Here is a 23,511-nt window from a genome sequence, read left to right as displayed (position 1 = left end):
CATTATGTAGCTTGTTATTCTCTTTAAGGGAACATTTTTCTGGTTGAAATACACGGAAAAATTGTGACACAGCAGTTAAAAAAAAAAACTAAAAAATAGGGATTTTCATAGAAAAAAAGCACCTTTTTGATGTAAATAATGTTTGGTTTTACCATGGTCAGATTTGAATTTTTTCTTCTAGAGAAGGAAGAGCAAGCCTTTCTTCTATCATACTCTCAATTTTGGTCAACTTGCGCCGGAGGGTCTCGGAGAAGATAGTGTTAGTTGAAGGCTACCAAACCTGCCACACACAGACAACTTCAGCTTTATATATAGAGATTATATATAGTTTAGTCAGTATTAGCTAGCTACTCTTGTTTCTACTTCTATATCAAAATTTCATTCCAAACAGATGAAGTGAAGCTAAGCTTGGCATATTTCACCGTGAACTGATTCAGTGTCACACTCAATACAACATAACTCTCACGGGAAAATTAGGCATTCATACAGATGTGCAACCCCACTCCACCCACTGATTTTGTTGCCTCATATCTTCCGGAAAAATGGATATTTTTCAATGAAATTTTCTACAAATATGCTTCAGATGCTGTAGATTCTAATTATATCATAATATTTGGTGAAAAGGTCTTTCCTAGGGTGGAGTGAGGAGTTTTTGGAAAATTCACATAAGACAGCTTTCTTTGCTTTCAGAAAAATGAGTAATTTTCAAAGAAATTTTCTATAAATACCTTTCAGAGTGTGTAGATAACGATGATACCAGAATTTAATATGAAAAAAGTAAATTTGGTGGGCTCGTACAAATATATACTGATACACGCCACATATATCTACAAAATGAAACTTGAAATTTCGAAAAAAATTGTGATGTGTGTTAGAATGTATGTGTTTACACTGTTTTACTTTTCATATAAAATTCCAATATAATCGTAATTTACACCCTCTGAAAGGTATTTGAAGGAAATTAGGAGTGGCTGTGTGGTAAGTAGCTTGTTTACCAACCACATGGTTCCGGGTTCAGTCCTTCTGCGTGGCACCTTGGGCAAGTGTCTTCTACTATAGCCTCGGGCCGACCAAAGCCCTGTGAGTGGATTTGGTAGACAGAAACTGAAAGAAGCCCGTCGTATATATGTATATATATATGACTGTGTGTGTGTCTGTGTTTGTCCCCCTGGCATTGCTTGACAACCGATGCTGGTGTGTTTATGTCCCCGTTACTTAGCGGTTCGGCAAAAGAGACCGATAGAATAAGTACTGGGCTTACAAAAGAATAAGTCCTGGGATCGAGTTGCTCGATTAAAAGCAGTGCTCCACCATGGCCGCAGTCAAATGACTGAAACAAGTAAAAGAGTAAAGAGAGAGTATAATACCCATTTTCCTGAAGGTTATGAGAAAGTAAAGCCTACGGATGTGAATTTTCCGAAACTCCTCTTCCTACCATAAGGAATTTTTTTTTCTCAACAATTTCGGATATAATCGGAATCTACACCATCTGAAACATATTTGTAGAAAATTTCATTAAAGAATATCCATTTTTCTGGAAGTTATGAGGAAACAAATTCGTGGAGGGGGATGCACACATCTTTAGGAATACTGAAAATTATTAAATTTCTAAACGAGAAAAAAGGTAAAAAATAAATCAACAGAATCTGTTGTGCCTGGGGAGAGTCATTTTCTTTTTGTGCCTTATAACGTAATAGCTTAGCAGTAGCTAAATTTGGGAGCCCCTATGCAGTCAACGGAAATTTTAGGAAAGTAAGAAATAAGTGGAAATCTTACCGGTGAGTGTGTTACATTATAAGGCACGAAAAGAAAATGACTCTCCCCAGACACAACAGAACATGCTTCAACACACGAACTCATATAAAGAATCTTGCTAATCAAATCCCAAAACGAAATAAATCAGCAGAAGTTATCGACGAAATGCTATAAATAATATGTTGGTACAAGGTATTAACGACTTGAATTAAATCCGTTACGCAAGACCAACATCTTTATTGAAAATGCTATTTTGTTTAGACAAGCAAAGTAATTTCTTATTTATTTTAAGAGAATTTTACCAACGTCTAGGGGGAGATAACTTTTACAAGCCTAAACTATAACTTTTATTAATACCATGGGGAGATAACTCTTACATCCCAATAAAATAATTGGAATCTAATCAGATTCTGCTACGTAGCATTATTTTATTTCAAAACAAATACATTAATTTAAGTATACAAGCCAATAGACTGACTTTAAAATGTAGGTCATCATCTCGCTCTTAACTGGTAGTATTAATACTTCCTAACAAAAATTCCTCCACCGATTTCTTTTCCATAAATACCTGAACACGAAGCAATTACAAGTAAAACAATTAGAAGTAAAGGACATTGGAGCCGGATCGACTTCCTGTCCCACGAAACTCTTTAGTGTTCAGAAAGTTGTTAAGGTATTTGTGGCGCCAAACGTTTGAACCGGTCTGCATTGGAGGGAGTGCTTTATTTACATTAACGAGATTTGGTGAATATGGTTTTAGAATCTTTATTGCTGCTAAGTTTAATTGTTATTGTGAATTAATTACGCACAATAGTTTTAGAAATTATAACTATTGATAATAGTGTCTAAAGATAATAGTATCTAAAAGAACAACCCAGGAATTTGCAATAATGTTTCGCAAATATTTGTAAATTGCGCTTATCTTTGTTACTGATTGGTTCCAAAGAGCTGTATTTAATTTTAGTGGAATATTGACATCAATTGACTATCAGGATAAGGTAAATGAGTCATATAAGTACTTGAGAAATAGCCTTTTTCGTAATATCAGCGACAAATAAGGGCATATAGTTAATGTAATCTAACTTCGTTTTCTTATCTTTCGGACACACCTTGAGTAGTTACTCGCAGTCTCTTTTTCACAGAGAATTAATGCTTAAGACTTGTGCTGTCGTTTTAAGTAAACGAAAGCATATAACGTATCACTTTCGTTGTTGAATACTTTTGTTTCGAACTGTCAGTCATTATTGAATAGAAATTTAAAAAATAAAGCTCATCGCTAGAAGTGCTGTTAGTTCAAATACTTTATTATCACTAATTAATGGGCGGTGAGCTGGTCGAGTGGTTAGCATGCCGGACTAAATGCCTAACAGCATTTCTTCAGGTTTTACGTTTCGAGTTTAACTTTTGCCTTTCATCCTTTTGGTGTCGATTAAATAAGTACCGGTCGAGTACTGGGATCGATGTAATCTTTTTCTTTATTACCCACACTGGGATCGATGTAATCGGCTAGCCCCTGCCCCCAACATTTCAGGCCTTGTGCCTGCAGTAGAAAGGATTATTATCAGTAAGCACACACGCACACATCGCATACATACGCGGTCTTATCAAAGCTTTCGTCTATCAAGTTCATATATCGGATATGTAGGAAATTTGACAGCTTTTTCTAACAAGTCTGTTGACTGCATAGAGGCTCCCAAATTCGATAGAAAAAGTACCAAGTGTTGCAGTTTAGACTTTGTTCATTTCTGACTAGGCCAGATCCATGTTCCAAGCATTCCAGTCTCGTCTTAGTTTCTTTTTAAACTGTTAGGTAATTTAGCTGCTATTTCTTGTAACTCATGCAATTACGTGAAACCAGGTGTCTCAATGTTACAAATCAATATTTTTTTGTTTCTTACGCTGTAACATAGTTAAAGAAAACTAGGGTAGATTCAGTCCTCCTTTGTACATGTCTGGGATTTATTTTATTGACTCCTTTACAATCAATATTATTATTCTACTACATAAGTCACCATATGTAACAGTTTAAACAACGGGTTTCTTGACCACAGAATGAATTTGCAAATCAGTTGACTGATAAACTTTGGAGTGAAGTCAAAAATAAACTAAAACTTTTCTCAAGTAATTAATATTGTAAATTACAATACTTACGTGTATGTATGCAAGCATACATGCACACATGCACAGTTTTCTTCCCAAGAAAACCTTGAGCAAGTATCTAGCCCTTGGAAAATCAAAGCCTTGTGAATGTATTTGGTAGATGGAGGAGAGCCCATTGTATAGTCTGTTGTTACATTCTGAGTTCAAATTCCGCCGAGGTCGACTTTGCCTTTCATCCTTTCAGGGTCGATAAATTAAGTACCAGTTTCACACTGAGGTCGATGTAATCGACTTAATCCCTTTGTCTGTCTTTGTTTGTCTCCTCTATGTTTAGCCCCTTGTGGGCAATAAAGAAATATTATATTTATATATGTGTGTGCAAGATTTTGTTTGTTCCTGGTCCCCACTAGTGCTTGACGAACAGTGTTGGTTTGTTTACGTCCCCGTAATTCAGCAGTTTGGCAAAAGAGACCAATAGAACAAGAAACAGGCTTTAAAAAACAAAACCTAAGTATGGGGTCGATTTGTTCCACTAAAACCCTAAAAGGTGATACCTCTTCATGGCCACAGTCAAATGACTGAAACAAGCAAAGGATGTGTGAGTGAGTGTGTCTGACATCAAGCAAAAGCTCTGAGTGTCACTGTCTTACAACCAGTGTCGTTTGTTCCCAGTCTTCCACAAAAACATTTCTGGCTGTAGAGAAATATTAATTTCTGTTTGGAAACAGATGGGGGCTCGCAACAGGAAGACAGCTGGCCATGGAAAATCTGTCTCCAACAACTTCCATCTGATACATTCAAGCATGGAAAAGTGGATATTAAAATGAAACCTATGGGATATCTATTACAAGGTGTTCATAAATTATCTTCACAACTTCCACAGCTTATAGGCGCAGGAGTGGCTGTGTGGTAAGTAGCTTGCTAACCAGCCACATGGTTCTGGGTTCAATCCCACTGTGTGGCATCTTGGGCAAGTGTCTTCTGCTATAGCCCCGGGCCGACCAATGCCTTGTGAGTGGATTTGGTAGACGGAAACTGAAAGAAGCCTGTCGTATATATATATATATATATATATGTGTGTGTGTGTGTGTGTGTGTGTGTATATGTTTGTATCTGTGTTTGTCCCCCTAGCATTGCTTGACAACCGATGCTGGTGTGTTTACGTCCCCGTCACTTAGCGGTTCGGCAAAAGAGACCGATAGAATAAGTACTGGGCTTACAAAGAACAAGTCCCGGGGTCGATTTGCTCGACTAAAGGCAGTGCTCCAGCATGGCCGCAGTCGAATGACTGAAACAAGTAAAAGAGAAAGTTTATTTTACTGTATTCTCTAGATGTGTTGTATGCAACCAATAGAGCTCACTTGGAAGTGTTCTGCTGTTTCAAACAAAATTGTTTGGTTGCCGATAAACTCTGCTGAGTTATCCTCCTTATTTTTCACTTTTTTCTGAATTTTTCAAATTGTAAAGATAATTTATGGACACCCTGTGTGTGTGTGTGTATGGTTTCAAATTTTGGTACAAAACCAGCAATTTAGTGGGGGAAGGGGCAGGGTAAGTCAGTTACATCAATCCCAGTATTCAACTGGTACTTAGTTTTTGTCTGCCCTGAAAGAATGAAATGCAAAGTTGGCTTTATTGGAATTTGAACTCAGCACGTAAACATGGACGAAATGTTGCTAAGCATTTTGTCCAGTGTGCTCGCAATTCTGCTAGTTTGCAATATTTGTGTGTGGTAAGAAGCTTGCTTCCCAACCTCATAGTTCCGGGTTCAGTTCCACTGTGTGGCACCTTGGGCAAGTGTCTTCTATAGCCTCAGATCAACCAAAGCCTTGTGAGTGGATTTGATAGATGGAAACTGAAAGAAGCCCCATGTAAAAAGCACCATCCAATCATGGCCATTGCCAGCCTCGCCTGGCCTCCGTGCCGGTGGCACGTAAAAAGCACCATCCGCTTGTGGCCGTTTGCCAGCCTCGTCTGGCACCTGTGCCAGTGGCACGTAAAAAGCACCTACTACACTCATGGAGTGGTTGGCGTTAGGAAGGGCATCCAGCTGTAGAAATATTGCCAGATCAGACTGGGCCTGGTGCAGCCTTCTGGCTTCCCAGACCCCAGTTGCACCGTCCAACCCATGCCAGCATTTTTAGAGAGTTATAGCCAAAAAATAGCAAAAAAATGCATTAAAAATTGAAAAAAAATTAAGGTAAATTTTTTTTTAAATCGTTGACACATCGTAGATATTTTTAGAGAGTTACTTCCCTTATATAAAAGCGAAAAAAATGCATTAAAATGGAAAAATATGATGGTAAATTTTTTTTAAATTGTAGACTCATTGTAGACGCACGCTAATACCCAGAAGGGCTCGATATGAATCACGACTATAAGATACCCGCTTTTGGTTAAACTGCACCGCAAAATGTGGGAGTAGTTAGGAATCTAAATCGTAGGAGACAGACACACAACTTCACTCTTATATAAAGATGCTTTTTTGTTTTCAGTCATAGAGTTAGATTTATGAAGGTCTTCAGTAGAAAATCCTTCGAATTCTGACTCGCTGCTTGATATAATGAAATTGGTATCCATTTTTTGTCAGAATTACAAATTTTGAAAACACAATAGGAACAAATTTCGGAAAAAAATCTCCCATAATTCACGGAATTAAAATTACACTTCGATTTTTGTACAAAACTGTAGTTGAAGTGTTTACGAAGTATAATATGTGTTTTCACGAATGTACTAAAGAGATTTGCTCTGATATTCTCATTTAAATATGAATAGGTAATTCGGGCGGCTTGGTAACTATATATAAGTGTCGTTGTTATACATAAACACTGTTTCATACTGCAATTATATATACATATATCTATATATAATATTATATAATAAAATATATACAGAGTAAATAAAAACCAATTTACCTTTTCTGTCCGTCCGTGTGTCTTTGCAAATGTGTTGGAATGATAAGTGAGTTGAGTTTTGGCGCCTTTTTTACTAATAACAAACACACACGTGTTTGTATGTAGTTGTATGTGTATGTAGTTGTATATGTATGTATATGCGGTGTGTGAGGAATGACACACACACACTCACGCACGCACACATGTACATCAATGCTTTCGGAGTGATGATGTTAAAAATATTGAGTTTTCTCGAATTTTGTCTTAATTGGTGGTAAAATTGAAAGAAATTTTTTATGGCATCACCCACTGAAGTACTCTGAAAAATCTTAGGTAAATTCTAATTGAAGAAATTGTGTGAGGAGTAAATGGTTATGTATTATTTGTTTCTGTTTGCTGTGTTTTTTTATTTTTTGAGTAGTGGTTTAAATACTTTCAGTTTAGTCTTCCTCAAATCACTCTGTCGCTATTTACTTTCATTTTATTCGTCGCACACTGTGTGTGTGCGTTTGCGTGTGGTGTAAACCAGACTAAGAAAAGCATTTGACACACACACCAGAATGTGAGTGAGTTTTCTGTAAATTTTGCTTAATTGGAGTTTAAATTTTAAAAACTGGACCTGGCATGACGCGATGCATTGTACTCTTAAAAATGCTAGGTAAATTGTAATTGAAGAAATCCTATATTGTAGATTTGTATAACTCCCAAAGGGAGGCAGATAAAATCTGCCTTTTATAATAAGAGATATATGTGTGTGTCTGTGTTTGTCCCCCTTCCCCGCCATCGCTTGACAATCGATGCTGGTATGTTTACATCCCCATAACTTGGCGGTTCAGCAAATGAAACCAATAGAACAAATACTAGGCTTACAAAGAATAAGTCCTGGTGTCAATTTCTTCGACTAACACCCTTTAAGGTGGTGATCCAGCATGGCCACAGTCAAAATGACAAACCACTAAAAGAGTATCACACACACACACACACTGATATATTTAAACATCTTATTGAATGCCTATTGAGGAGGCCAAAAGGCAACAATAGTCAATGTGTTGAAGTATTGAATCAAAAGGATCTAACCCTTTTTAATCTAATCTCTTGTTGCCACATAAGAAAACAGACATCTGTGAGTGCCATTTTGTCTTTTATTTTTTTCTTTAGCATTCTTCCAAAGACTTTCAATATTTTCGGTGTAGAGAATGATTCATTGTGAAATGTTGAAAATGACCAATATTAATTGGCAATTCATCGCTTATGATAGTAGTAACTGGTCTTATATTATCTTCTGTTATTGGAGGAAGTCTTTATTGCAGACTTGTCTGGGACAATAAACATGAAACACTTTCGTTTACTCTTTTACTCGTTTCAGTCATTTGACTGCGGCCATGCTGGAGCACTGCCTTTAGTCGAGCAAATCGACCCCGGGACTTATTCTTTGTAAGCCCAGTACTTATTCTATCGGTCTCTTTTGCCGAACCGCTAAGTGACGGAGACGTAAACACACCAGCATCGGTTGTCAAGCAATGCTAGGGAGACAAACGCAGACACACAAACACAACACCACACATATATATATATATATATATATATATATTATATATATATATATGAGAAGGCTTTCAGTTTCCGTCTACCAAATCCACTCACAAGGCATTGGTCGGCCCGGGACTATAGCAGAAGACACTTGCCCAAGATGCCACGCAGTGGGACTGAACCCGGAACCATGTTGTTGGTTAGCAAGCTACTTACCACACAGCCACTCCTGCGCCTATAAATATCTCCAAAAACACATCGTTGAGGTAGTTGCAGCACAAACTTATCTCAAATAGTTATTCCAGCCAACAATGCAATTGGCTTTCATTTGAAGTTCATGTTCACAGAATTTGATACTTGTCATGTTGTGTGCCCAGCACAACATAACAAGTATCAAATTTTGTGAATGTGAGCTTGAAATGAAAGACAACTGCATTGTTGACTTGGATAACTATTTGAGATAGGTTTGTGCTGCACACATTTTGGCTAACCCAAGAGTGATCGGAGGAATCATCATCATCATCGTTTAGCGTCCGCTTTCCATGCTAGCATGGGTTGGACGGTTCAACTGGGGTCTGCGAAGCCAGGAGGCTGCGCCAGGCCCAGTCTGATCTGGCAATGTTTCTACGGCTGGATGCCCTTCCTAACACCAACCACTCCGAGAGTGTAGTGGGTGCTTTTTATGTGCCACCTGCACAGGTGCCAGACGAGGCTGGCAAACGGCCATGATCGAATGGTGCTTTTTACGTGCCACCAGCACGGAGGCCAGTCAGGGCGGCGCTGGTTACGGTCACGTTCGGACAGTTGAAATTTATTGAAAGTATGTTCACTAAAAGGATAAATTGCGTTAGACATCAACAGCCTCAACAATGGGTTTTTGGAGGTATTTATAGAGAAACGAAAGTGTTTCATGTTTATTGTCCCTGACAAGTCCGCAACAACACTTCCTCCAATAACAGAAGATAATATAAGACCAGTTACTACTATTATACGCGACGAAAGGCCAGCATGTAAAAGTATATGATTAATATTGGTCATTTTCAACATTTCACTGAGAATTATTCTCTACCCTTTGTCAATTCTACTAATGGAGCTCACACCCAAAATATTGAAAGACTTTGGAAGAGTGCTAAAGAAAAATCATAAAAGACAAAATGGCACTTACCGAGGTCTACTGGACTCATACACTCATGTTTATGTGACAAGAGTTTGGATTAAAAGGGTTAGATACTTTTGATTCAATAGCCTCCTCAATAGGCATTCAATAAGATGTTTAATCTTTTTTTAATATGATTTGTTATAAAAATATTATTAGATTCAATACAATGTTTCATCTTTTTCCTTTCCATGTTTATTATGTGTCTGTGTATAATATATATATATATATGTTTGCCAGATCTGTCTGGCACCTGTGCAGGTGGCACGTAAAAAGCACCCACTACACTCACGGAGTGGTTGGCGTTAGGAAGGGCATCCAGCCGTAGAAACACTGCCAAATCTGACTGGGCCTGCTGAAGCCTTCCGGCTTCACAGACCCCAGTTAAACCGTCCAACCCATGCTAGCATGGAAAACGGACGCTAAATGATGATGATGATATATATATATATATACCGGGAAGGTTTACGAAAATAAACAAAAGACGAAGGCAGGTGGAGTACAAACAAACAATTGTATTAGTATGGCGCTCAGGAATATAAATAAAACAAGTCTTTTACGTTTCGAGCTTACGCTCTTCGACAGAAAGATACACAGAAAAAAAAGAGAGAGAAACAAGGAGAGAAAAAAATGCGTGTAGGAGCTAACGATCTATCATGGCATTATATATATATATACACACACATATATACATATACATACATACATTTACCTGTGTATATAGTTATACATATATATGTTTGTAAACATGCATGCGTTTTTATTTAAGTGTGTGTATATGTGCCTATAAGGATGCTGACATGATTTCTTTTTTGTTTTTGGCAAGGAGAGAATTTTGTCTCCATATTATATTACCTAGAAAGATTAAATACTGGCCACCTTTCCAACCTTGCCAATCACCAACGCCGAACCTGTGGGTGTAAATGTTTGTGTTTGTATGTATATATATATGTATATGCCACACCTTACATCACCATTGCCTCGTTTTCATCGTTTCTGTTGAAATTGTTCAGGTTGTCTTTATTTATATTTTCCTTGATGTCTTTCATTTTCCCTCTATTTCCCTGGAGAATTCGTTGACAAGCTTCTTTCGTTTACTGTCTTGGTTTCTTTTAAATTTATTTAAGGTACACCCTCATATTTTTTCCGCATCCGGTTTGTGGGCTGCTTACATTCCAGGGCCTTAGGCCACTGCCCTGGCTGACCCCACCTCTTCTCAGTGAGACTGTATACTCCTTACTCTTTTACTTGTTTCAGTCATTTGACTGCGGCCATGCTGGAGCACTGCCTTTAGTCGGGCAAATCGACCCCAGGACTTATTCTTTCTAAGCCTGGTACTTACTCTATCGGTCTCTTTTGCCGAACCGCTAAGTTACAGAGACGCAAGCACACCAGCATCGGTTGTCAAGCGATGTTGGAGGGACAAACACAGACACATAAACATACACACATATATATATATATATATATATACACAGATATATACGACGGGCTTCGTTCAGTTTCCATCTACCAAATCCACTCACAAGGCTTTGTTCGGCCCGAGGCTATAGTAGAAGACACTTGCCCAAGGTGCCACGCAATGGGACTGAACCCGGAACCATGTGGTTGGTTAGCAAGCTACTTACCACACAGCCACTCCTGCGCCTATATATATAGCCGAAGTCGACTTTGCCTTTCATCCTTTCGGGGTCGATAAATTAAGTACCAGTTACGCACAGGGGTTGATGTAATCAACTTAATCCCTTTGTCCTTGCTTAGCCCCTTGTGGGCAGTAAAGAAATACATATATATATATGTATATAATGTGTGTGTGTGTGTGTGTTTGCAAATGGACTCTTCCCGACTGAACTATCTTCGAAAAAGCTTTCTCGAAAAGAGAATAATTATTAAGATTTAACTCTACGACACATCTTAAAAATTGTGACATTTGTTGTATACTATGAAGATAGTATTTATATTAATTCTTAAAATGTCCTAAATGTTAATTAATCTCAAGAAAAATTAATAAGATAAGACATAGATAAAGCTTACTTGAAAAAAAGTTGATGGTTTTTGTATATGGGTGATAAACCAAATTAAAAGAACTCAAGTGAAGAGGAAACATCTCTTGTTGAATCTGATAATATTTTTTATAACAAATCCTACAAAACTGAAAAAATTAATAATAGGTCGACTTTGCCTTTCATCCTTTCAGGGTCGATAAAGTACCAGTTATGCACTGGGGTAGATGTAATCGACTTAATCCTTTTGTCTGTCCTTGTTTGTCTCCTCTATGTTTAGCCCCTTGTGGGCAATAAAGAAATATATCTTTATATATAAAAGTGAAGTTGTGTGTCTGTCTCCTATGATTTAGATTCCTAACTACTCCCACATTTTGCGGTGCAGTTTAACCAAAACCGGGTATCTTATAGTCGTGATTCATATCGAGCCCTTCTGGGTATTAGCACGCGTCTACGATGAGTCTACGATTTAAAAAAAAATTTACCATCATTTTTTTCCCATTTTTAATGCATATTTTGCTATTATATAAGGAAAGTAACTCTCTAAAAATGCTTATATAGTTATTTCCCTTACAAACCCGAGCAACGCCGGGCAATACTGCTAGTATATATATATATATATATATATAAGAAACCATACCATGCCTATTGAGGAGGCCAAATGTCAACAATGTGTTGAAGTATTGAATCAAAAAGATCTCTTTTAATTCCGTCTCTTGTCACATAAACTCAATTTTTTAGTGGGGAGCTAACCCAGTTTTTTTTAATGGAGGTGAGTTAACCAAAAATGTACTGAAGCTAGTCTATTACATCGATCTCAGTACTCAACTGGTACTTACTTTATGGACCCTGAAAGTCAAAGTCGACTTTGGAAGAATTTGAACTCAGAACATGAAGACTGACGAAATGCTGCTTAGTGTTTTGTCTGGTGTGCTAGATTTTATTCCTTCTTGGTGATGGGCGCACTTGGATTAAACGTAAACGGGTGTGTGTGTGTGTGTAAACATTCAAGAAAAGCTAAAACATTGTAAAATTTCCCAGTTTCTATGAAAACAACATCTAACAAATTTTGATTTGTTTATTTAAAGTTACTTTTTTTTCTTAATCAGATTCCAAAATATATAAAAATAAAGGAAAAACTCGAATGAATTCTTCATTCAGATGCCAGAATTGTGACCCTTTGATTAAATTGCTCTTCTGTTGTATAACTAATTTTCCTTCTTGTTTGCTGTGCTTTCAAGTTGTATAAGAATAAAGACAGAACTATCTTTTGCGCTGAAATATTACCCAATTGTACAAATACTTTTATAAAATTTTATCACATATAGGCGCAGGAGTGGCTGTGTGGTAAGTAGCGTGCTAACCAACCACATGGTTCCGGGTTCAGTCCCACTGCGTGGCACCTTGGGCAAGTGTCTTCTGCTATAGCCTCGGGCCGACCAAAGCCATGTGAGTGGATTTGGTAGACGGAAACTGAAAGAAGCCCGTCGTATATATGTATATATATATGTATGTGTCTGTGTTTGTCCCCCTAGCATTGCTTGACAACCGATGCTGGTGTGTTTATGTTCCCGTTACTTAGCGGTTCGGCAGAAGAGACCGATAGAATAAGTACTGGGCTTACTAAAGAATAAGTCCTGGGGTCGAGTTGGTCGATTAAAGGCGGTTCTTCAGCATGGCCGCAGTCAAATGACTGAAACAAGTAAAAGAGTAAAGAGTATTCAATCTTGCTTGGAACAAATTGCTCTGTATTGACATATTACATGTAAATGTTTACCAATGCTTATACTATTTTGAAAATACATTGCTGAAAGGATTTAATTAACAACAACGTACATATTTCTCAAATCTTTACGATGTATATAACAATCACAAACTAATATATACAAGCATTTGTTTTCCTAAATACTGTTTGGCGTCAAAAACAATTTTGCTGGAATTTGTAGTTGTCTCCCTTGTATCGTAGAGGAAATTTTCAATATTTTAACTGTGGCTATTAAATTAAATTCTGTTGTGTCTGGGGAGAGTCATTTTCTTTTTGTGCCTTATAATGTAACACACTCACCTGTAAAATCTTGCAAACCAAATCAAAAAACGAAATATTAGATTAAAATTAACACTGAAATTCGGGTATATTTGCATATAATGCACTCGGATTTCAATTTATCTGAAATACCTTAAATCACACTTCTGAACAGATTTAAATAGATTCCCTATTGTTTTGTGTTGTGTGGGGACCAGCATGCCAAATAATAGACAGACCTAATCTTTCCTCTATGCCATAAAAGGCAACACCTCATCATCATCATCATCGTTTAACGTCCATTTTCCGACAAGTCATCCTAACGAGACGTCTGCGTTGACTGATTCATGCCCTCCGTCGTCAACCAGGAGAATTCATCTGTAAAGCAATTGCCCCAGCTCCCCTTCAGGGTTAGCAAAAGTGACGTGGTGGACAATGAAAAACCTGGCGGATTTGGAACCCAGCTTAGGCCCCCATGTCTATGGCGTTCGCTGCTGGAATAGGGAATGGTTGGAGATCACGTGGTCGTTAGCCTCAAATCGCCAGGCCTGGTCGGCGTTTGTGAGAGATGCAGCATTGAGGATGAATGAAGCCAGCTCAACCCACCCCAGGTGAATATTCGTCTCAAGACAAGAAAGGAATGGTTCATAAAGGACATGCCTGTATGTATGGATGGCCATGATTTTACTTAGCTTGACAGCAAATCGCTAGAGGCCTCAAGCCCTTATCTCAGTTAGGCCCAACAATTATTATTTTTATTATTAGGGCAGAAATTTTACAGAATAATTGTGTCAAGTAAAATGCTTGAGAATCATAAAAACATTGTGGAAAAATTGCTTTGTAGTATTTCTTCCAGCTCTTTGCATTTTGAGTTTAAAATCTTGTCAGGGTCTACTTTTGTCCCCACTGAGATCAACAAAATAAACTATCAGTCAAGTACAGGGGATCGATGATACTGACCAACCCCTCCCCTGAAGACTACTGGTCTTGTGTCTAAGCCGGAAACCATTGTTATGATGGCAAGCTGGCAGAGTTGTTAGCACGCCAGGCAAAATGCCTAGTTGCATTCCATCCGTCACTATGTTCTGAGTTCAAATTCCGCCGGGGTCAACTTTGCCTTTCATCCTTTCAGGGGTCAATAAAATAAGTACCAGTTGAGCACTGGGGTCGATATAATCGACTTAATCCATTTGTCTGTCCTTGTTTGTCCCCTCTGTGTTTAGCCCCTTGTGGGTAGTAAAGAAATAGGTATTTCGTCTGTCTCTATGTTCTGGGTTCAAATTCTGCTGAGGTCAACTTTGCCTTTCATCATTTCAGGGGTCAATAAAATAAGTACCAGTTGAGCACTGGGGTCAATGTAATCAACTGTCTCCCTTTCCCAAAATTCCAGGCCTTATGCCTATAATAGAAAAGATTATTATTGTAATTATTAATGAGGCAAGCTGGCAGTCATTAGCATACTGGACAAAATGCTTAGCTGTATTTCTTCCAGTTTTACATTCTGAGTTCAAATTCCTCTGAGGTTGACTTTGCCTTTCATTCTTCCAGGGTCAATGAAATAAGTACCAGTTGAGCACTGGGGGCTGATATAATCAACCAGACTCCTTCCCCCAAATTGCTGACCTTGTACCAAAATTTGAAACCATTATAATTGGCATCTTCTGAATTCCTTGTGTTTAGGTGCTCCTGTCAATGTAACAACAAACAAAATTCATAAACCACAAAAAAAAAGAATTTGTTATTGTTTTGTGTGAATGTGTTGGCAGCCTCGCCTGGCACCTGTGCAGGTGGCACATAAAAAGCACCTACTACACTCATGGAGTGGTTGGCATTAGGAAGGGCATCCAGCTGTAGAAACACTGCCAGATCAGACTGGAGCCTGGTGCAGCCTTCTGACTTCCCAGATCCCCGGTCGAACCGTCCAACCCATGCTAGCATGGAGAACGGACGTTAAACGATGATGATGATGATGATGATGTTTCCATGTTGCCTAACAATTCATTTGCACATGTCCTATCTACTTGCCATATTCTCATCGCTTTCTCTAACAAGCTGTTTATATTTTCATTAACTCCAAGCGTCCTGAGACACCTCAAGAGCCAGCTGTGAGGGCCATTGTTGTAAGCCTTCCTGTAATCTATCCATCCAACAGCTAAATTCTTTCTTACTCATGCCTCATCTAATATTCTCCTATTTATAAGGCAAAGAGCTGGCAGAAACGTTAGAACACCGGGCGAAATGCTTAGCAGTATTTCGTCTGCCATCACGTTCTAAGTTCAAATTCCGTCGAGGTCGACTTTGCCTTTCATCCTTTCGGGGTCGATTAAATAAGTACCAGTTACACACTGGAGTTGATATAATCGACTTAATCCGTTTGTCTGTCCTTGTTTGTCCCCTCTGTGTGTAGCCCCTTGTGAGAAGTAAAGAAATAAGAAACATTAGCACGCTAGGCGAAATGCTTAGCGGTATTTTGTCTGCCATCACGTTCAGAGTTCAAATTCCACCGAGGTCGACTTTACCTTTCATCTTTTGAAGGTCAATTAAATAAGTACCAGTTATGCACTGGGGTTGATATAATCGACTTAATCCCTTTGTCTGTGTTTGTCACCTCTATGTTTAGCCCTCTGTTGGCAATAAAGAAATAAATATTCTACTATTTATATACAGTAGATCAGTTTTTATTTATTTATTATTATTATTAAAAGCTCCTACCGATCGTGGCCGATGCCGGATCCCCCTGGCACCTGTGCAGGTGGCACGTAAAAAGCACCCACTACACTCGCGGAGTGGTTGGCGTTAGGAAGGGCATCCAGCTGTAGAAACTCTGCCAGATCAGACTGGAGCCTGGTGCAGCCCCTGGCTTCCCAGACCCCGGTCGAACCATCCAACCCGTGCTAGCGCAGAAAACGGACATTAAACGATGATGATGATTATTATGGTTGTGAGCTGGTAGAATCGTTAGCACACCAGACCAAATGCTTAGTGCTATTTTGTCCTTTACATTCTGAGTTCAAATTTTGCCATTCATTCTTTCAGGATCAATGAAATAAGTATTATTCATTTACTAGAGTTGATGTAATCGATTAGATCACACCCCTCCCCCACGCACACACATGCTCAAAGTTTCAGGCCTTGTGTTTATAGTAGAGAGTATTATTTTTATTATTATTACCATGTGTTGAAACAGCTCCATGTTACATTTACATGGTTTTAATATACAATCTTATAGTCAGTATTTCAGAGAAATCAAATTTCTGTCAGGCTTTTTTCATTCTGAAGTGAATGAAAGGGTCTACATGCTAGAAGTAGCAGCCAAATCACACTCATATCAGACCCTGCAATGTCAAATGAGGGAGGATCACATTACTGTAGTCATATAAGCCCTTTAAAAAAAAAAAGGATGATTATTGCCAAATTGCTTTTAATCATAGATCTGCTCTTTGAACACCAGGGCTAACGTTTTTTTTTTCTTTCTCATTGTCTAATAATCTTTATATCTCTGTCTTTCAGGAATGTGCCAAGCTCAAAGCAGGAAGATTCTGACGTTGGTTCTTATCCGAGAGTCAAGTCGAGTGCTACTTGGTATGAAAAAACGTGGTTTTGGCAAAGGCAACTGGAATGGCTTTGGAGGTAAAGTAAAAGTTGGAGAAGAAACCATTGAAGATGGAGCCAAGAGGTAAGAAAAACAAAATTGAAATACATTCTCAGGTGTAGAGATAAGTATATATCTATAAATCAGAGATGAACTATGAAGCAAATCAGTTTGTACCATCACCCGATATTTTATATGGTGACTATCACCCGATGTTTTATATGGTGACTATCACCCGATGTTTTATATGGTGACTATCACCTGACATTTTATATGGTGACTATCACCCGACATTTTATATGGTGGCTGTCACCTGATATTTTATATGGTGACTATCACCCGATGTTTTATATGGTGACTATCACCCGATGTTTTATATGGTGACTATCACCCGATGTTTTATATGGTGACTATCACCCGATGTTTTATATGGTGACTATCACCCGATGTTTTATATGGTGACTATCACCCGACATTTTATATGGTGACTATCACCCAACATTTTATATGGTGGCTGTCACCTGATATTTTATATGGTGACTATCACCCGATACTTTATATGGTGGCTATCACCCAATATTTTATACGGTGACTATCACCCGATATTTTATATAGTGACTATCACCCAATATTTTATATGGTGTCTATCACCCGATATGGTGACTGAGTGAAACTTCTGTGCAGTTACACGACCTGCTAGAAAGAACAGCCAAATTCCCACCAAATTATGCACTACCATCTTAAAGAAGCTTAACTGATAACATCCCTGGAACACTACCTGAAATTAAAATGAGATAATTATTGCTAGTATACCTTTGATCCTAAGGTCTGCACATTTAAGAGTAACCTGGGGCTAAACATGTTACCTATTTTTTTTTTTTTTATTTTTTTTTTGCATAAACTTCATGTGCTATTGCTGCTTTTTCTGCTCCCCATCTTCCTCCTCTAAAGGGGATTTCTGTATGAACATAGATATGATCAAAAGCATTTTAGGGAGTGTATCTATAATTATATTTTTAACCCTTTAGCATTCAGATTACTCTGTCCAATCTGATACTCATTTATTCACATTGTTTTGAATTAATCATGCATTGTCTCATAGGCCCTTTCTTTACCAACTCTGCTGAAACCGGCTCTGGCTCCCAGTACAAATGTCTTGTTTTCATGAGTTTTGAATTAAAATCTTCCACCAAACCTTAGTCACAATTTATATTCCTAACACTAGCTGAATGATAACGAAGTTGTTTTACTAAATTCTTTGTTATATCTTTATATATAAAATTGAGGTTGTGTGCTGTCTGTCTCCTACGATTTAGATTCCTAACTACTCCCACATTTTGCGGTGCAGTTTAACCAAAACTGGGTATCTTATATTCGTGATTCATATCAAGCCCTTCTGGGTATTAGCGCGCGTCTACGATGAGTCTACGATTTAAAAAAAAATTTACCATCAATTTTTCCCATTTTTAATGCATTTTTGGCATATATAAAGGAAGTAACTCTCTAAAAATTTATTATTAAATCTCAGAACGTAAAAAGCTACAGTAACACCTCCCCTTTGTGGTTAGCCATATTGAGATGGCTATTATACTTTACATCTCTAAAAATGCTTATATAGTTATTTCCGTTACAAACCCGAGCAACGCCAGGCGATACTGCTAGTTTAATGTAATTGAAAGAAACACAAAGTATCTCGAAATAAATACAGTAACAAAAAGGTTAAGATTTTCTTGATGTGATTGTATGTTTTTAGAATGACATTGTAGGGTAGGTGTAAGAGGACAGATTTGGCTGGTATGAGCATAAAACATATAGAATATTTGTGCCTGATATGGCCAGCTTAAATGCTAAATGGTTCATGGCTCCTATTTTTCTGGAATAATTCTCTTTAAAGAAGACATTGTTTACAATAACTAAGTTGCTAGTCAGCAATATACGACATGTTTGGTGGTGAAGAAAGGAAATATTCAAGAAAATTTCAAAAATTGTTATACGTATACATACGCATACATACACATACATATATATATATATATATATATATATATATACACACACACACACACACACACATACATACATATATATACGACGGGCTTCTTTCAGTTTCCGTCTACCAAATCCACTCACAAGGCTTTGGTCGGCCCGAGGCTATCGTAGAAGACACTTGCCCAAGGTGCCACGCAGTGGGACTGAACCTGGAACCATGTGGCTGGTAAGCAAGCTACTTACCACACAGCCACTCCTATGCCTATATGACAATTTTATTTTGTGTTTAATGAGTCATCACAGCAAGACTGCATAGTTATACACATATATTTGTGGTGTCATGTAAAATATCTACAATAAACTAGGGATTTACATGAAATAGTTTTCGAAATTAGACTCAAACTGTGTTGACTTATTGTTTTTTTTTCATTGGACACAAAAAGACCTGTTGAGGCAAGCGAAGTTGAAATCGAACCTCATCCGATGACAGGCACCCATGCCAACCCCCCTCCTCTGCTTGCGAAGACCTGTTGGGACAAGTGAAATCGAAATCGGAATCGAAATTGAACCAATCCTATGACTGGCACCTGACAGTTGCCAGGACCCCTGGACTGGTGGTACATAAAAAGCACCATCTGAATCGTGGCCAATGCCAGCGTCCCCTCGACTGGCTTCCGTGCCGGTGGCACATAAAAAGCACCATCTGAATCGTGGCTGATGCCAGTGCCACCTCGACTGGCTTCCGTCCCGGTGGCACGTAAAATGCACCAATCCGATTGTGGCCGTTGCCAGCCTCGCCTGGCACCTGTGCAGGTGGCATGTAAAAAGCACCCACTACACTCACGGAGTGGTTGGCGTTAGGAAGGGCATCCAGCTGTAGAAACATTGCCAGATAAGACCGGAGCCTGGTGCAGCCTTCTGGCTTCCCAGATCCCCGGTCGAACCGTCCAACCCATGCTAGCATGGAGAACGGACGTTAAACGATGATGATGATGACACATTTACTTATTTCTTTTCATCAAATCCATTGTTTGAAGTATCCTACATAGTTCAGTCATTCTAAGAATATAAATCTGTAATACTATAAATGCAATTTGAGACAGGTTAATCGCTGTATTGCTTTTGCATTAATATTTACTATTTGTTGATAACAAAATTTTGTTTTAATGTTCCACTTTAATTTTAGGGAATTACTTGAAGAATGTGGTCTGGTAGCACCTTGTCTTGATAAAATTGGAGAGCTAGATTTTGAATTTTTGGGAAATCCTGAAATTATGGAAGTTCATGTATTTAAGACTGATTCTTTTGAAGGAATTCCTGCAGAGAGTGAAGGTAAATGAATAAAATTGTTGCTTTCTTCTGCTACTTCCAGTACTTGCTTACTACTACTACTACTATGGCAATCCCTCAAGGTCGAGGATGATGGTCTTCGCGCAAATTTATTGGTGAGTCCGCAGGTGACTGATAAGACCAATTCTTGCTCGAAAAGATCGGTCACAGTGCGGACATCTAGTGCCGGAAGGGAGAGTCACATGTGGTTGTTGTTGGCGCTCCTTCCATCGTCGTCTTTTCTCCTCGAGCTCTGCAGACCTTTTCGACTTGAAATTCGCCATTCCCTCATGGATGGTGGTTTTCCAGAGTGGTCTGTTTTTTGCTGTTTCCTTCTACTCCCAACTCAAAGACGGCAAGCGTACAAAAGGAGGCCAGAAGAAACGCTACAAGGACTCCCTGAAATCGAACCTCAAAAAGTGTGCCATTGATTTCACCAACTGGGAGGAAACGGCAAAAAACTTGCTTACTATTGAGCTACAAATGATCAAATTATCTGAATTAATTTTTAAAGAATTTTTCACATCCTGTCACTAAGATTGTGGTATTTAATTCCCTACAGATTAGTTTACCTACTTGTAAATAGGTGTCACAAGATGGAACATTTTACTTTTGTGAGCAGTAGATGCCGTTGTAAAATTATTGAATATTCCATTAGCTTTCTGTGAGTTAATGTCAGTCCTGAAGTTATAGCTCTTGTGATTCAATGTATTTTGAGTATTTTCACCTGTCTAAATTCTTAACGAACAACAGGAAAGGAAATCTCGCAAAATGTAATCCTGGATGCATAATATCTGAGAAAGGACAAGATGGTCATAGATGGATTGCCTTTCATTGTAGGTGTGCTTGATCAGGACTGACCTGAGGTTTAATCTCTACCACCACCACCACCATAGCATTTCAAATATAGAGATCTAAGTTGTTGGGTGAAACACTTTTGCTACCATGTGGAACTTACTAAACAATCCCAATCCATATTATGAGCTGATGAAGATAAGTGGAGTAAGTGATATACTTTGAGCCAAGGAAGCACCTCGGTGCCAACTGTGAAAACTGTATTTCTTTTCTGTGCCAGCCTAGGTCAGGTGAGACTATACTGAGCTAGATACCCCACATTTGCAAGCAAGTTAACACCCCCGGTTTATTGAACATTGAATAGCCTGGACATGGTTGTATTGACAGCTGTAAATGGACAGCACCATTTGAACAATTCTTTTGTGCAGCAGCGCCGCCCCGACTGGCCTCCGTGCCGGTGGCACGTAAAAAACACCATCCGATCGTGGAGTTTGCCAGCCTCGTCTAGCACCTGTGCAGGTGGCACGTAAAAAGCACCATCCGATCGTGGCCGTTTGCCAGCCTTGTCTGGCACCTGTGCAGGTGGTATGTAAAAAGCACCATCCGATCGTGGCCGTTTGCCAGCCTCGTCTGGACCCTGTGCCGCTGGCATGCAAAAAGCACCCACTACACTCACGGAGTGGTTGGCGTTAGGAAGGACATCCAGCTGTAGATACACTGCCAGATCAGACTGGAGCCTGGTGCAGCCTTCTGGCTTCCCAGATACCCGGTCGAACCGTCCAACCCATGCTATCATGGAAAATGGACGTTAAACGATGATGATGATGATGATCAAGCAGCCCAGACATGCTTCTGCAGTGGACCACATGCAAACATCACTATCTCTTTAGCAGGGAAACAGTTGTGTAGAGTTTCATGTACACATGAATGCATGTGAAGACAAAGGGAAATACAAACTCACACAAATACACAGTATATATAAATATACACGTATATACACTCTGTAAAGTGGTTGGCATTAAGAAAGGCATCCAGCTGTGGAAACCTTTCCAAAACAGACAATGGAACCTGGTGTGGCTTCCCCAGCCTTGCTAGCATGGAAGGCAAACATTAAATGATGATGATGATAGATGCGCACTCCCACATACATGCTCTAAGCTTCTTCAGTTTCCATCCATTAATTTTACTCAACTCAACTCGTGGCTACAATATAAGACAACAGCAACCATGCAATGGAACTGAACCCCTAACCACATAGTTCAAAAGCAAGCATCTTAACCACTTGGTCATGCTTGCACCTATTCGCAATAATCCAGTATTATAATCTGGTATAAAATTAAAATTAGGTAACCAGTTCATAGGTCTTTAGTTCAAATCTAAATCTAGGCATTTCAGTGTGTTATTTTAAATATATATTTGATTTTAAATGCCTCCTCTCCTCCTCCTCTAAATGAGTACCAGGTCTGAAAATGTTCCCTTCTGTTGATTTGTGTCCCATTTAGATGTCTTGCAAACAACTTGCACATGCAAGTGCTACCAGTTAAAAGCTCCGTATATCGGAAGCTAGCAAGTGTATGGGGTCATCAGGAGAAAATGCATGCCGTTTCGGGGCCTACCTCTCGATGGCATCAATGCGCACCGGCCCCCCTCACTGATATGAGGCCCCACTTGCTAGATCAGCTGGTTATGAAGAACTCAATATACTTCTAGCCATCGCTCATCGTCTCTTTTTAACCAAATCCAGTGGCTAGCCTTCTCCACTGTAGATTGGATATCAGTCATGGTGGTATTGACTTTATGATGAGTTAGGCCTAACGATAACAACAGGAGATACAAACAAGTCTTGGAGGAAATCTGCATTACATTCTAACCATTCGTCCATCAGCTCTATGAAAGCTCTTAGCAACCAATTTGTTCCAAGATACAGTAATTCACTGTATCAAGGAAAGAACTATCCTTTTGTATATCTTTAATAGAAAGTCATTTCTTTCGACTTGTAATTTTGCTATCTGAAATACTAGTCACTCATTTATACAGGAATTTTTATGAATCAAATTTGAAATATTTTAACCTAATTTTTTTTCCTCCCCTTTTTTTTAATACTAGAAATGCATCCACGTTGGTTCAGCATAGAGCGGATCCCTTATCATCAAATGTGGCCAGATGACAAGTACTGGTTTCCTCTCTTTTTAAAAGGTTCATGTTTCAAAGGACACTTTCTGTTTGAGGGCTTCAATAAAATAATTTCTCACAGCTTAAAAGAAGTTGAAACTTTTAAAAATAATGAAATTGATAGTATTGTACAACAGATACCTCATTAAAACATTTTTTGACAAATTTAAATT

The 23,511-nt window shown here is 38.6% G+C and overlaps 1 protein-coding gene across 1 annotated transcript; it reads left to right on the top strand.

The window, feature by feature from the left end:
- Positions 1-2,169: 2,169 nt before the first annotated feature.
- Positions 2,170-23,509, top strand: LOC115212427 (7,8-dihydro-8-oxoguanine triphosphatase). The gene is made up of 4 exons (XM_029781347.2): positions 2,170-2,499; positions 16,972-17,137; positions 20,229-20,374; positions 23,273-23,509. Exons 2-4 carry the CDS (start codon positions 16,974-16,976, stop codon positions 23,485-23,487), a joined length of 525 nt encoding a protein of 174 aa, XP_029637207.1. The 5' UTR covers positions 2,170-2,499; positions 16,972-16,973; the 3' UTR covers positions 23,488-23,509.
- Positions 23,510-23,511: the final 2 nt, after the last annotated feature.

Source organism: Octopus sinensis, linkage group LG1 (genome assembly GCF_006345805.1).
Source record: "Octopus sinensis linkage group LG1, ASM634580v1, whole genome shotgun sequence".
Classification (NCBI taxonomy): Eukaryota; Metazoa; Mollusca; class Cephalopoda; order Octopoda; family Octopodidae; genus Octopus; species Octopus sinensis.
This window is presented reverse-complemented; position numbering and strand designations above follow the sequence as displayed.